Genomic DNA, 15,397 nt, shown 5'->3' with positions numbered 1-15,397 from the left:
ATTTTGACATTCAAAAGCCATCTAATCCAAACCCTGTGCAGTGAGCTGGGACAATTTTAATGAGGCCAAGTTGCTCAGAGACTCATCCAACCTTGAATATTTCCAGGGATGGAGCATGTACTGCCTCTCTGGGAAGTCTGTTCCAGTGTTTCACTACTCACACTAAGGTAGGCATACAGGTAGGTTAAGTGCAGTGTTGAAGGTAATTTTCCAGTGAAGCAGAAGTTGTCTATACTTAATATAGCCCTTCTGAACCAGCCATTATGCAGTGAACTGGTGAGGCAAAGTGAAGACTGCAAAACTGCAAGCCTACAGGGGTGATGTTTTGCAGGGATGAGTTCTGTGCTCACCAGCTGTCATGAAGCGGGCTGTGCTGATCATCTTCCTGACTCTACAAGGCTTTCACACTGCCAGGCAGCTGTGGAAGTCCCACAGCCACAGCTGTGGCCCCAAGAAGAAAGAAACCAAAACCAATTAGGTTGCAACAATACACAAGTATTAATCTCCTAAACTGTTTAAAATGTCACATGAAATAATGATAATGACCTAGACACAACAAGGGTAAATTCAAGGCCAAGACTGAGCTACAGAAGACAAAAACAAGCGTTAAGTAAGGTTTAACATAACAGTGTGTTTTCAAGGGACTGTGGGTCTAATGTAGCATCTAACAGGGAATTCCTTTCAAAGAGCTTGTCAGCCTTCCAGCCACAGTTTAGTGATATCTATACTGCCTAAACTCCTGTCAGGTTGTGCAGTATTGCCTGTGATTTCCCAGGGCCGCCAAGCATAAGAGACAGGCTGACTCCTGAGTGGCCAGAGCGTCTTAGGCAACCTACCTCAAGGAAAAGGGAGGAATCTTCAGTGGTGCCCCAGAAAAGGAGGTTATTCAATTAATGGAAACATTTTCCACCTCTGCTATTTGTTTGGTTACCTCATAACTATATCAGACTTTTGAAGAAGAAAATTGTTCATGGTCAAGGGAAAAAGAAGGGCAGAGATGAACTGCACCTTGCATGTTCTTGATTGTGACTGATTTCTATCCACAGGCATTTTGAAGAGCACCTGCTATATTGATGTCCGCTGGTTCCCTTTTGATGTGCAGAAATGTGATTTGAAGTTTGGGTCCTGGACTCACAGTGGCTGGTTGATTGACCTGCAGATGCTCGAGGCTGATATTTCCAACTACATCTCAAACGGAGAATGGGATTTAGTGGGTAAATTGGCAGGCCTGAAAATTTTCAGTAGCATAATTTTCAAAGGTGCATCCCAAGTATATAGAAATTATCAATCTTACTGGGACTTATGCATCTATGAAATATAGATATTAGAAGTTTCTATGTAAGAGGTAGAAAAAAAATCACAGATAAGAGACAACCTTTTGGTCACATTCGTTGAACTCTCTCTGAAAATACTGTGCTCTGAAGCAACTGCCCGCAACAGAGTACATGAATGAAACATCGTTCTGGTGCACCTAAGCAGTTAGCTAGTACCAAATGGATGTATTTCCCATATACACAGAACAGTTTTCTCACATCTACTCTAACACATCATGCAAGAACTGATCAGTGTAAAGAACATTATTTCAGCAAAACTGGAGTGAGCTTTTACAGAGCTCCCAGAAAACCATCACAGTGTCCACCAGTTATTAATAACTGCAAATAACTGAGTTCAGTTTATCTCCCTGCCCTTCTGTGCTTTGGAAGATACCTGTTTTTGAAAGAATAGTCTGTGTCCAGAACTAGCTATTCAGAGTGAGCTCCTAGTGAGTTACTTCTAATTTATTTAATGTTGCTGTCAGAAGCAATCCTATGGAAATTAACAGAGCTTAGATCACCCTAAGGAGAGCCTGCAAAAGGGGCTTTGCATCTTCGAGTCTGAATATGTAGAAAAACCTTTAAGTAACACCCTAGGCAAGCCATGGCCATATCACAGAATCACAGAGTATATCTGGTTGGAAGAGACCTCAAAGATCACCCAGTCCAACCCCTGAACCAGGACTGAAGGGTCATGACCCAAAGTGCCACGTTCACAGACTTCTTAAACACTTCCAGGGACAATGAATCCACCACTGTCCTGGGCAGGCCATTGCAATGTTTGACAACCATATTAGTGAAGAAATATTTCCTAACATCCAGACTAAACCTCCCCTGGTGCAGCTTGAAACCATTTCCTCTAGTCCTGTCATTTGTCATCAAGGAGAAGAGGTGGTCCCCTCCTCACTCCAACCTCCCTTCAGGTAGTTGTAGAGAGCAATGACATCTCCTTTCATCCTCCTCTTCTCAAGACTGAACAACCCCAGCTTCCTCAGGTGCTCCTCACAGGCCGTATGTTCCAGGCCCTTCACAAGCCTTGTTGCCCTTCTTTGGGCAGACTCCAGAACCTTAACATCCTTCTTGTAGTGAGGGGCCCACAACTGACACAATGCTCGAGGTGTGGCCTCACCGGTCCTGAGTACCAGTCCTTTATGGAAACTTTGTCATACTTGTACCAAAATGTACACATTGACACACCTTCTGTCATGTGCACAGAAACAAAAAAAAAAAGGTGAGCAGTGGTAACATGAAAGATAATAGGTGCTGAGTTCTTTCAGCTTCCCTGGCTTTTCCTCTGGTGCTTGCAGCCTCTGCCACACAGCATCTAGACAGTCTACTGCAGCTCAGTCACTATGACCAACCCTGCAGTACAGCTATAATGGGAAACTATGTTTCTGAACCTTCAGATATGACAGACTTGAAGCTTGACACTTCTTTTGAAAATTAACCCATATCCAATTTTTTCCCTCTTCCTAACAATAAAGTATTTATAATAGAATGACAGAAAAATAAAAACTGGTGGTATTTGTCAGAGAGAAAATCTGCTTCATGGGCTAGTAAACATGGTATCAGCTGTTTATCACTATTCCTTGCATGCAGGGAGGCATAATGTGTATTTTACAGAGTTAGTCTTTGTCCACTGCTTGCAGATCTTTTGTTGCTGAGGTTCAGATGATCAGAATTGTTTTAATATGGCCCAGATGATCTTTATTGGCTAAGCCAGGTCCTAATGACTCAGGAGGCATGAAAGAGAGCACAGAAAGTAGAGCAGGAATAGCATACATCTTGTAGTGGTGCCTCAGACTGCTGATGACACTGACACAATAAGTGTTAGTTATTTTGCCTTATTTAACCCTATAGAGATTTGTTTCCACTTTCAAACAATGCTGAACAGGGGCACATGGGTTTTGTCCCCTTTGATTTATTTATCCACGCGTTCCTCATTAGCAACAAGTCCTAGAAAATTACTTTTGCCTGAAAACTGGTTTGGGGGCATCTTTTCTCCCTTTGTGATTGCCATAGGACACGTGGAAGCCTTATTCAGAATGTTGAGTGGCAGAGGTGTCACACACCATGTTTTAAACCATTCTTGGTTCTTGGTCCATTTCAAGGGGTTACATGGTTACCATCACTCTGAACTCCTTCTCTTTAGGTATCCCAGGAAAAAGGAATGAGATGTACTACGAATGCTGTAAAGAACCCTATCCAGATGTGACATACACCATCACCATGCGTCGACGCACCCTCTACTATGGCTTGAACCTACTCATTCCTTGCGTTCTCATATCTGGCTTGGCGCTGCTTGTTTTCCTCTTGCCAGCTGATTCAGGAGAGAAGATTTCTTTAGGTAAGTGCCAAAGAATTGTATTTTTTTCCTAAACACTTTCTGTAAGATGGAAAAATGAATGCTTCATGGTGCTTGATGAATGAAAATTTCTTCGGAGGAGCAATGGAATCACTTGCTTGGTTTCAGAAACTAAGATAGCAGCTTTCTGTATGACATCCACATAGCTTGTGCTAAACACTGCAAAAATCTTTTGCATTTTCCCCTGTGATCAGGCAGAACTTGTCAGTTCCCTGCAGGCAGCAGACAAGGATTATGCCAATGTCTCAATACATTCACAGCTGATTAACTTTTTTTCAGATAGAACACACTTAAACACAGAGTGAAGGGTTGTGAGATATATCAGCCAGGCACTGGATTGTCACCTTCCGAGTCCAACTCCCAATTCACCAAATAATGAGTACCACACAAGTGCAAATCAGTGACAGCCAAGGAAGGGCTACATGAGATTTACTATAATCTATGTTGACAAAGAAGGGGGGGGCTCTCCCAAGAGGTGAGAGGGGAGAGCTGGAAATACACAAGACTGGCCCAGGTGAGGCCTTAAGAATTAATTGTGCACAATTCCAAGCTCAAGAGAGGCCTTTAAATCATATGAAGTGTCCTCAGCATTAATAGAACAATCAGGGATCTGACCAGCCTGTCTTAAAAGATGTAAAACACAGCCTATGGGGATTAAAAATGCTGTCTATGAAAGAAGGATGGAGAAAAGGAAAAAAATATTAGCCCAAGTACATTAACACAAAAATAGAAGACAATATTCATGCATTGACCTTGTGAATTCTCAGTACCACAGTAGTTAGGTTTAGCATCAATCTTTGCAGATTTAGCAAAGAGCTTCTTTTAAAACAGGATGCTGCTCTATTAGTTTATGAGGAGCAATAGCATCCAAACATGCTCTCACTTTGGGGAAGTTCACATCTACACTGACAGACATGAAGTCATGGATTTGGCTTAGCCATAGATCAGGGCAAGATTATGTTTAACATAAAGTACATCAGAGAAGTAGCTGCAGAGTTCCAATCCTTATTCTTCCCCTCACATTTATTCCCTGCAGGTATCACTGTTCTGCTTTCGCTGACTGTATTCATGCTGCTTGTGGCTGAGATTATGCCTGCAACGTCTGACTCAGTCCCGTTAATAGGTAAGTTGATCTTCTCTGCTCTGTGCACAACATGATTGTTCTCAAGAATTGTTCAAAGCATATTTGAGGACTGACTATTTTTTTTTTATTTTAACTACAGTTTTGCATTTAAGCAATATCAGGAGTAAATCTTTGGCTAAACAGAGACATTCAATTATAAAAGTGAGGGGTGCCCATGCCATCCTCTGACTAATGCTTTCTGGCTACAGCCCAAAAGCAAACTATGCCTTGGCACACTAGGGTGCACTCAGGTTTAATGCTCTGAAACTTATTTATCCCCATGCAATGGGATCTCTTGTTTCATAGAATAAAAAGATCCTTCAGGTTGGAAAGAACCTCAAGAAGTATAAGACCGTCAAAAGCCTTGCTAAGGCTGGTGGAAAAGACACCTACTCTAGTTCTGTTGTCCACAAATACTGTCATTTTGTTACAGAATGAAATTGATTTGTGGGCCCCTCATTATAAGAAAGAGATTGAGGTCCTGTAGCATGCCCAGAGAAGGCCAACAAAGCTGATGAAGGGCCTGGAGAGCAGGTCTCATGAGCAACTGGCTGAGGGAGATGTTTTTGTTTTTTTAGTCTGGAGGAAAGGAGGCTGAGGGGAGAACTCTTTGCTCAGCTACCTGAAAGGAAGCTGGAGCCTCTTCTCCCTAGTAACAAGTGGTAGGATGAGATGAAATGGCCCAAGTTGCACCAGGGGAGGTTTAGATTAGATATTAGAAAAGTGCTTTTCACTGAAAGGGTTATCAAACACTGGAATAGGCTGCCCATGGAGATGATTGTCTCACTATCTCTGGAGGTGTTTAAGAGATGCATAGATGTTCCTGCTAAGGGCTGCCATTTAGCAGCTAACTTGGTAGTGTGAGATAATGGTTAGACTTGATGATCTTAAATGTCTTTTCTAAACAAAATTATTCTCTGGCTCTGTGTAAATCAGAAATGATTTATCCTTAATAAAAGCAGACTGGCTCTTCCCAGTCTCTGCCTTCTCTCTCACTCAGATGTAGATCTTGAAGAATGGCCAAGGAATATTACTTTGTTTGGTTGGTTGGTTGGTTGGTTGGTGGTTTTTTTCCTTCTAACCAAATTCTCCCTTTACTTGCAGCTCAGTATTTTGCTAGCATCATGGTGATTGTCGGTCTGTCTGTGGTGGTAACGGTGCTGGTTCTGCAGTTCCACCATCATGACCCACAAGCAGGAAAGATGCCCAAATGGGTAAGCAGCTTTGTTGGTAAATATTCAGGAGCCTATAGAAAGAAAAACAAACCTAAGAGCTATAGGAAACTATTTGTAGTTGAGGAGCAGAAGTTGTTCCGAAGAGTCAGCTACAAACAGTATGATTGACCCTTGAGTTTATTGTTGGAGGGAAAGAACAAACACAGGAAATTTAGTTTTCTGTTAAAATCTGTAGGCATTATTATATTTAAAATTTTTATTTAGACTTACAATGGGGGAGTTAAGTCATAGCTGTGTAATCTTGCTCAGCACTCACTTTGCAAGTGCTAACGCCCTAGGCAATATCTTTGATTTCTTATCCAGCAGACACCAGAACTGCTAAAATGTGACATTTTGAACATTTAACATTTACTCTCCTCTGCTGGGCAGTTTATCTGGCTTATTCCCTAACAGAGGTCCTCAGCACAGTGCATTACAGAGCTGTAATGACCCAAAAGAAAGACAGGAAGTGAACCCAGTTTACTTCTGTCTTGCAGCTGTTCTAGTTATGGACTGGATCTCTCTGTTTCTGGAAGATCAGGAACCCCAGTACATGAGTGCAGTAAGGGTGTTGAATACTGAACCCAGATATGATTTTCACAGTTTAGAGCTCACTGCTACTTCATCACCAGGAGAAACAGAAAGGCAACACTGTTGGCCTTGATCTGACTGTACTGGTGATACTTCTGGACTTCCCTGGCTTGCAAATCTGCCTTCTGTTGAAGCCACATCCATTTCACTGTGTGGAAAACCAGTTTTGTCTGTTGCTATCTTACCAATTCTTAGTCCATTAGCATGAAGACTCCCTCTACAGTAGCAGACTCTTTGCTTAGTGAGGTCTGCCTTTCAGGAGGAATGAATTTCCTTTAGATTTTCAAGTTAAAAGAAAATTGTGCTTTTTTTGTTTGTTTGTGTTCCCCCCTTTCTTCTTCCCAAGAATGGATTTTAGAATGAGCAAGCTATGCTTTGTGTTTACAAAAAAATAAAAGGAATAAAAGCAGAAGCAGATACAAATAGTCACTGTCAATTATCTGCCCACCTTAGTTTCACAGAAATCTGACTGTACAGCATCCTCTGGTATCTCCTCATTTGTTATGAGAGACAATTATCCTGGCATTATGTTGAATGTCACATGGTTACCAATGTCAGCCTGGTACAAAACAACTTTCTAATTTTAGCTCTCCAAAAATAAACCAAAGCACTAATGAAAAAATAAATAAATTAAAAAATCCAGTGCTATTTCAGCATGCTAATAATTATTTCTAACAGTGCTGCATCATTTAAACTTATCTTACTTTCAAGACATCAGAGCAGGTGAGTTCTGGATTAACACAGAATCACAGAATGTTAGGTGTTGGAAGGGACCTGGAAAGATACAAGTGCAACCTCCCTGCCAGAGCAGGATCACCTAGAGTAGTCACACAGGAATTCATCCAGGTGAGTTTTGAATGTCTCCAGAGAAAGAGACTCCACAACCTCCCTGGGTAGCCTGTTCCAGTCTTCTGTCACCTTCACAGTTCCCTATGCGCCTGTTTCCCATGCACCTGTTCCCCCTTGTGCTGTCATTGGGCATCACTGAGGAGCGCCTGGTTCCATCCTCCCAACACTCATCCTTCACATGTTTATAAACATTAATGAGATCACCCCTCAGTCTCCTCCAAGCTAAAAAGACCCATCTCCCTCAGCCTTTCCTTGAAGGAACAAGTTCCACTCCCTTCAGCACCTTTCTGGGTCTGTGCTGGACTCATTCAGGTCCTTTCCTATCTTCCTTGAACTGAATGGCCCAGAACCGGACATAATATTCAAGAGGCAACCTCATCAGGGCAGAGTATAGGGGACGGTAACTTCTCTTGTCTGCTAACCATGCCCCTTCTAATACATTCAAGAATGGCATTGGCCTTCTTGGCCACAAGGGCACACTGCTGGCTCATGGTCATCCTATTGTCCACTAGGACTCCCATGTCCTTTTCCCCTTTACTGCTCGCCAACAGATAAGTCCCAAACCTGTACTGGTTTATAGTGTTGCTCTTTCACAGATGCAAGGCTCTTCATTTGCCCTTGTTGTATGCCATCAAATTTCCCCCTGCTCAGCTCCCCAGCCTGTCCAGGTCTCACTGAGGAGACCACTACCTTCAGGTGTGTCAGCCATTCCTTCAAGTTTTATGTCATCAGCAAACTTGATGACAGTGCACTGTTCCCTCATCCAGGTTGTTGATTGAATAATACTGGTCCCAGTACTGACCCCTGAGGGACTCCCCTAGATACAGGCCTCCAGCTAGACTCTGCCCAATTGATCACAACTCTATGACTTCATTTCTTCAACCAGATGACAATCCACCTCATTACCCTATTGTCCAGACCACGCTTCATTCATGTAGGCAAGACCTGAGAGCATAAATCTGTGTGAACGTGTTTCAGATGTCTACATGGACAGGGTATGAAGCAACATAATAGCCTCTATGGACATTTTTTTTTTCTTTGTCTGCTTCTTGAGGAGCCTAGACATGACACATTCTGTTAAATCTGCTCGCAAGCCCTGCCAGGCAGCTCTTGCTCTCTACAAGTCTCTTGTTTTCTTGGCTGGAACCACAACATGCAACAAATTCTTACTTGAGGATATTGTTCAATGGCTGATGGCTGAACTGTCTGTAGCTTAACTACATTGGGAAAAATGTTATCAGAAATCAAAGAGTCTGGAAAGTACTACTGGGAAGTGCAGAATACATAGTGAAAACTGAAAGGACTGAGACACCTCAAAAAAACCCCCAACAATAGGTGAAAGGTGAAAGCCAAATGTGCAGGTTAGAGGCTAACCCCACAAAAGTGGGCATTAATCCTCTGCAAGGCACAGATAAAGCTCAGTCATTAAGATTCATGACAAAGTCTCAATTTATTTATTTTTTCCCTGTCAATCTGTGTCAGGTATTTCTTACTAAAACCTATGAATCCAAGAATGCACCATCTGCAGAAAGAAGGAAATTGCTTACCTGAAACTTGTTCTGTGCAATTCCAGCCCTGGCCAATACTCCTACCACCTACTTACTCCCTGCACCCTCCTCATTCTGGCAAAGACAGACATTAGTTCATCACAAATCTCTAACTCTGATTAACTGGATATTGTTACAAGAGTAACAACAGAGCAGGAGTTCTCACCTCCTGCTTAAATGAAATTAGCTGCTGGACAGGGGAAGGCACTCAGCTCACGTGGGAACTGCTTGAGGCCTTAGAATATTTCATCAGTTTCATTGCCTAAACACTCAAACACTCACCTTCACAGAATCACAGAATGGTAGGAGTTAGGATCTCTTAAGATCATTGAGTCCAACTCTCCTGCCAGAGCAGGATCACCTAAAGAAGATCATATAGGAAGATGTCCGGGTGAGCCTTGAAAGCCTCCAGAGAGGGAGACTCCAGCACCTCTCTGGGTAGCCTGTTCCAGTGCTCTGCTACCCTCAAGGTAAAGAAGTTCCTTCTCATGTTTAGATAGAACTTACTATGTTTATGCCCAAGAAAGTAGTACTTCAGTGTCTGTGTTGTCAAGGAAATGAAAAGCAAATGAAAAGAGGTTGTCTTCTGTGTATTTATATTTGTCTGGGAAATGAGTTTGTATTTACAAATGTAATCTCCCAAGGGAGTGAGCACTTTGTCTTGAAAGAAAAATTACTATCATTATAGGGATTTTTCAATTCACATATCCTTCCAGAGCTAAGGCAGACATAAGAATATTTTCTAGTAAGTCTGCCAGGCTTAGTATTTTTGAGTCTTATAGTACTGGAGAATCTATTTCTTATTCCCCTTTCCACAGACACTGCTGAAATGTTGCTAGTAATTAGGACCTTTATTTCGTTCCATGATTTCCCATTTTGAGTCCATAAGCAATTTCAGAGAACACTGTAATTAGGAAAGTTCAGTTAAATGCAGGATCGGTTTTTTAGACTACTACATTACAGTTTTCTAGCTAATCTGTGATGATCATGGAATAAATAATGAAATATTTAAAGAATCTAATGAAAGCAGAATAAAATAAAGCAAGGGAAGCAGTCTTTCAGGGTAAGGAATAAAAGATCCATTAATGGAAGAGAAGCAGAAAGGCTCACAGAAAATCTCACAGGGTTGTGACACAGGAGAGCTCACACTGAAGAATTTCCTGTTCAATATCTTTATTGATGATCTGGATGAGGGGACTGAGTCAGTCATCAGTAAATTTGCAGATGACACCAAGATGGGAGCAGATGTTGATCTGTTAGAGTGTAGAAGGGCTCCGCAGAGGGACCTCGACAGGCTGGACAGATGAGCAGATTCCAACACGATGGCATTCAACAAGTCCAAGTGCTGGGTGCTGCACTTTGGCCACAACAACCCCATGCAGTGCTACAGGCTGGGGTCAGAGTGACTGGAGAGCAGCCAGATAGAGAGGGACCTGGGGGTACTGATTGACAGCTGGCCAAACATGAGCCAGCAGTGTGCCTAGGTGGCCAAGAAGGCCAATGGCATCCTGGCCTGCATCAGGAATAGTGTGGCCAGCAGAAGCAGGGAAGTCATTCTGCCCCTGTACTCTGCATTGATTAGGCCACACCTCGAGTACTGTGTCCAGTTCTGGGCCCCTCAGTTCAAGAAGGACATCGAGACACTTGAACATGTCCAGAGAAGGGCAACAAGGCTGGGGAGAGGCCTTGAGCACAAGCCCTATTAGGAGAGGCTGAGGGAGCTGGGATTGTTTAGCCTGGAGAAGAGGAGGCTCAGGGGTGACCTCATTGCTCTCTACAACTACCTGAAAGGAGGTTGTAGCCAGGAAGGGGTCGGTCTCTTCTCTCTAGCAACCAGCACCAGAACAAGAGGACACAGTCTCAAGCTGCACCAGGGGAAATTTAGGCTCGAGGTGAGGAGAAAGTTCTTCACTGAGAGAGTCATTCATCATTGGAATGTGCTGCCCAGGGACGTGGTGGAGTTGCCGTCCCTGGAGGTGTTCAAGAGGGGATTGGATGTGGCCCTTGGTGCCATGGTCTAGTCATGAGGTCTGTGGTGACAGGTTGGATTTGATGATCTTTGAGGTCTCTTCCAACCTTGGTGATACTGTGATACTGTGATTGTGCCACAGATGCCACATGGTCCAAGTGGATGGGTCTGATAATGCAGAGAGCTCAAATGGGAAATCTTGAAAGACCTGGTCTGGTGGAGGTGATCACAAACTTGCCTGAGGCACTAACTGTACTAAACCTCCAGAGGAGAGAGTAACTCGTGCTGAGGAAGCTCCTCCTTACAATGACCTTTCTGATGATGAAAAGAAGTATGCTATGTTCACAGATGGTTCCTGTTGTCTTGTTGGAAACAGAGAGAGTTGATAGCCATTGGAATGGGCTGCCCAGGGAGATGGTGGAGGTGTTCAAGAGGGGATTGGATGTGGTACTTGGTGTCATGGTGTAGTAGTCATGAGGTGTTGGGTGACAGGTTGGACTTGATGATCTTTGATGTCTCTTCCAACCTTATTGATTCTATAATTCTATGAATTTAAAAAATTGTGTAGCCATCTTCCACTGCACAATAGTTTTGGCTTTTGCTATTATTATTCCTATTTGTGGTAATTAATTCCTCCTTATTTCTGAAATTTTAGCAGCAGCTCAAAGTGCTAGCTCTAATTTCCCCTTCCCTGCATCTACCACTGTGCACTATCTAAAATAAACTTGGAGGCTAAGTGTGCTCCAGAGTCAAACTGGGTCAAAGTCACTGGTGAAGTATTAGACAAAGAGTTAAGGGCCAAAGCTCAGAAGTGAAACCAAAGGTCATGTCTGCTGTCTCCTGAACCTCAGATTATTTTACTTACAAACAGAAGGACAAAGTCATTAAACAGGACACCTCTCTTCCCAGAAGGACTCTTGCAAGAACATTGGAAATGTCCTTTTTGTATACATAATACCTGAAGACTTTGTGATTCTAAGATTTTACTGATTTGCTTTACTGTCCTTCACAGAAGATGCTACTACACAAGGTTTCACAGCCTTTTCACTGCCTTGCACAGCAAATAACAACAGGAACTCAGGCTCGTATTTCAGACAAGATATAGGAAGTTCTATTGACTGGGCGAAAACACTGGATTCACTCTGTAGAGTTAGCTCATTTGATGACCTTGACAAGGAATATGAGTCACAATCTGCCTCATGCAGGTTGGAGTGGTCTCACGACGCACCAGTGCAGCTGCACGCCAGAGTATGGTAAAATGACAGCAGTTAACAGTCATGTTCAGATTTTGAACCACCCAGTTTAACTGATGTATTTTTATTCTTTTGAATAAAAGCCTGCTGCACTATGTGGCTGAACTCTTCAAAGTAGCACTAAAATTGCTTTAAAATAAAAAGCAATTAAAAACAACCAACAACCAAGGCTGTTTATTTAGACTTACATAATAGGGATGGGAGTGGGGAATATGCTAAAAAGAAGCTGTTAGTCTGTTGTATAACATATTTTTCTGACCAAATATAAACATTTGCTTACCAAATATCTAAGTGTGTCTGGTTCCATACGACCTGAGAAATGTTTGAAAACCATGCAGTCAATTTTGTGCCCTCACAAATGTACCCAGTTACAGATATCTAGGATAGTTTGCTAAAGATAATAATAGGAATTTTCTAAAGTAAGATTTTACATATCTTCTGCTTTATAAGATAAGTGGGTGTTGACCATCTGTCATCCTGGGGAAGAAGCCTGATAAAGAAAAGCCCCAAACATATGAAAGGAGATAGCTGGACAGCACAGAGTGCCATCAGTCATTCTAAAGGACCATACAGACTAACCATGATATTCACAAATGTTTAAAAAACTTTCAAAATTCAGAATATTTCACTTTATTTCTATGATGATCACTCTCTTCCAGGTCCGTATAATCCTACTGAACTGGTGTGCATGGTTTTTAAGAATGAAAAAACCTGGGGAAAATATAAAACCTCTCTCTTGCAAATATAGCTTCCCCAAGCACCATCTGAGCCTAAACAGCATGGAGATGGATGTCCTACCTGGGCACCAGTCCAGCAATGGCAACACGATCTACAGCTACCACATCGCAGATAATCCATGCTGCTCCCAGAAGAATAATCTGGGTAGCAAGAGTGGAAAGATTTCTTGTCCCTTACCAGAAGATATTGAGCTTCTTCAGAAGAAAGTCTTAGTGGATGCTGTACCAGTGATCATGAAGATCTTGGAGGAAGTTCAGTTCATAGCAACACGCTTCAGAAAACAAGATGAGGGTGAAGAGATCTGCAGTGAGTGGAAGTTTGCAGCTGCTGTTATAGACAGATTATGCCTCGTTGCATTTACCCTTTTTGCCATTATTTGCACATTTACAATACTCATGTCTGCTCCAAATTTTATTGAAGCTGTTTCAAAGGATTTTGCATAAGGATTTCAGAGATGAGCATGCCAATTTAAAAGTGAATATTGCCAGTAATTTTACTATATAATTTGAATTAAATAGAGAAGTGTACTTATGTGTACTAACATATACAGAAGGGGATGAAAATAATTCCAGGAGTTTGTTATTCCTGATTCTTGTGATTGTAGGTACTGAAGATATATTGAACTTCGTTACTTATTTTATAGACTAGTGCCATGTGTAATTATGTCCTGATCTGTGAAAAATAGTAGACAAGAATTTAAACCTATGCTACATTTATTGCAGGTTAACACTAATATCAATGTCTTACTATGAACCTGTGAAATACTAGATATTATTAACAGCTTAAATTATCGATTATTATAAGCTTTACAACAATTTGTTGGTTTGTATATTTGTGTTTCATCATTTTTGTTTACTGTGGCTGTGACATTCATTTATCAGATTTGACAGACATATCTCTACAATCTTATGATGTTGTATACTGTATTTACAAAAATAAACTATCAGTGTATTAGCTCTTACTAGGACAGTGACTGGAATGTTTTCTCAGTGAATAAGTTAGCAGGATATATTTCCCCCTGCCTTCCATTTATTTATTTATTTATTTATTTAAATTATTAAGTGTTCTTTGTGAAGTTTCATTCATTCCATTAGGCTCACCTCAGCTTCCAACACATTCAACTGTTGAAAGTCACCCTGTCCCTCCCTGTGAGATCAGCCAGCTGCAACCAATACACAACCGCAAGAATTCTATGACTTTGCATGAGATCCAAGATTATAAAATATAAACACTTCAGTTAATGTTAGTTGCAAAGTTTAACACTGTGTACTTAAATAATACTTGCTTAATTTAGAAGTTCATGGCTAAATTCAGACCTTCAGAAGCACTTCTAATATATCCATAGCTGGGTGGTTGACAGACCCATCAAGCCTAGTATCCAAATGCTAAGGGGAGCAATAATAATAGAATCATAGAATGGCTTGAGTTGGAAGGGACCTTAAAAACAATCTAGTTCCAATTGCATTGGTTGATTCTGTAGCTCAGTTGTCAGTGCATTGAACTATGAGGTCATGGGTTCGAATCCTGCAGTGGAACAGAGCCACAGCTGTGCTTTGCCTTCTGTTTTTTCTGGCCTGTATTAGGAATAGTGTGGCCAGCAGGATCAGGGAGCTCATTGTGGCCCTGTACTCTGCATTGGTTAGGCCACACCTTGAGTACTGTGTCCAGTTCTGGGTTCCTCAGTTTAAGAAGGACATGGAAACACTTGAACGTGTCCAGAGAAGGGCAACAAGGCTGGGGAGAGGTCTTGAGCACAAGCCCTGTGAGGAGAGGCTGAGGGAGCTGGAATTGTTTAGCCTGGAGAAGAGAAGGATCAGGAGTGACCTCATTGCCCTCTACAACTACCTGAAAGGTGGTTGTAGCCAGGAAGGGGTTGGTCTCTTCTCCCAGGCAACCAGCACCAGAACAAGGGGACACAGTCTCAAGCTGTGCCAGGGGAGGTTTAAACTCGAAGTGAGGAAAAAGTTCTTCACTGCGCGAGTCATTCGTCATTGGAATGGGCTGCCCAGGGAGGTGGTGGAGTCGCCGTCCCTGCAGGTGTTCAAGGGGAGATTGGACGTGGCACTTGGTGCCATGGTCTAGTCGTGAAGTCTGTTGGGACAGGTTGGACTTGATGATCCTTGGGGTCTCTTCCAACCTTATTTATACTGTGATACTGTGATACCATGGGCAGGGACATCGTGTCAGGTCTCATGGATCTGTACACTTCAGGTTCATTAGTTGAACCCAGCCTCCTCTTACAGTGGGCAGATCATTCTCCCAGTCCTTGCCTTCTGTGACTTGGATGGTGTGGTTACAGCACTTATCATTGAAGACTGAGGTAAAAAAGTCATTGTGTACCTCAGCCTTCTCTATACCCTTTGTGAACAGGTCTTCTATTTCCTCCCAGAGAGGCCCACACTTGCTCTGTTCTTCCTCTTGTGACTGACATAAAA

General features: G+C 42.2%; 1 protein-coding gene across 1 annotated transcript in view; it reads left to right on the top strand.

Annotated features, from left to right (window-relative positions):
- LOC104304949 (neuronal acetylcholine receptor subunit alpha-7) overlaps positions 1–13,717 on the top strand; it is a 55,904-nt gene extending 42,187 nt beyond the window's left edge. Inside the window, exons 6-10 of the mRNA XM_009905744.2 lie at positions 1,047–1,214; positions 3,466–3,660; positions 4,715–4,801; positions 5,906–6,015; positions 12,884–13,717. Coding sequence (XP_009904046.1) covers positions 1,047–1,214; positions 3,466–3,660; positions 4,715–4,801; positions 5,906–6,015; positions 12,884–13,405 — 1,082 coding nt within the window. The 3' untranslated portion in view covers positions 13,406–13,717. The remainder of the gene's footprint in view (positions 1–1,046; positions 1,215–3,465; positions 3,661–4,714; positions 4,802–5,905; positions 6,016–12,883) is intronic.
- The last annotated feature ends 1,680 nt before the right edge of the window (positions 13,718–15,397 follow it).

Source organism: Dryobates pubescens, chromosome Z (genome assembly GCF_014839835.1).
Source record: "Dryobates pubescens isolate bDryPub1 chromosome Z, bDryPub1.pri, whole genome shotgun sequence".
Taxonomy (NCBI): domain Eukaryota; kingdom Metazoa; phylum Chordata; class Aves; order Piciformes; family Picidae; genus Dryobates; species Dryobates pubescens.
This window is presented reverse-complemented; position numbering and strand designations above follow the sequence as displayed.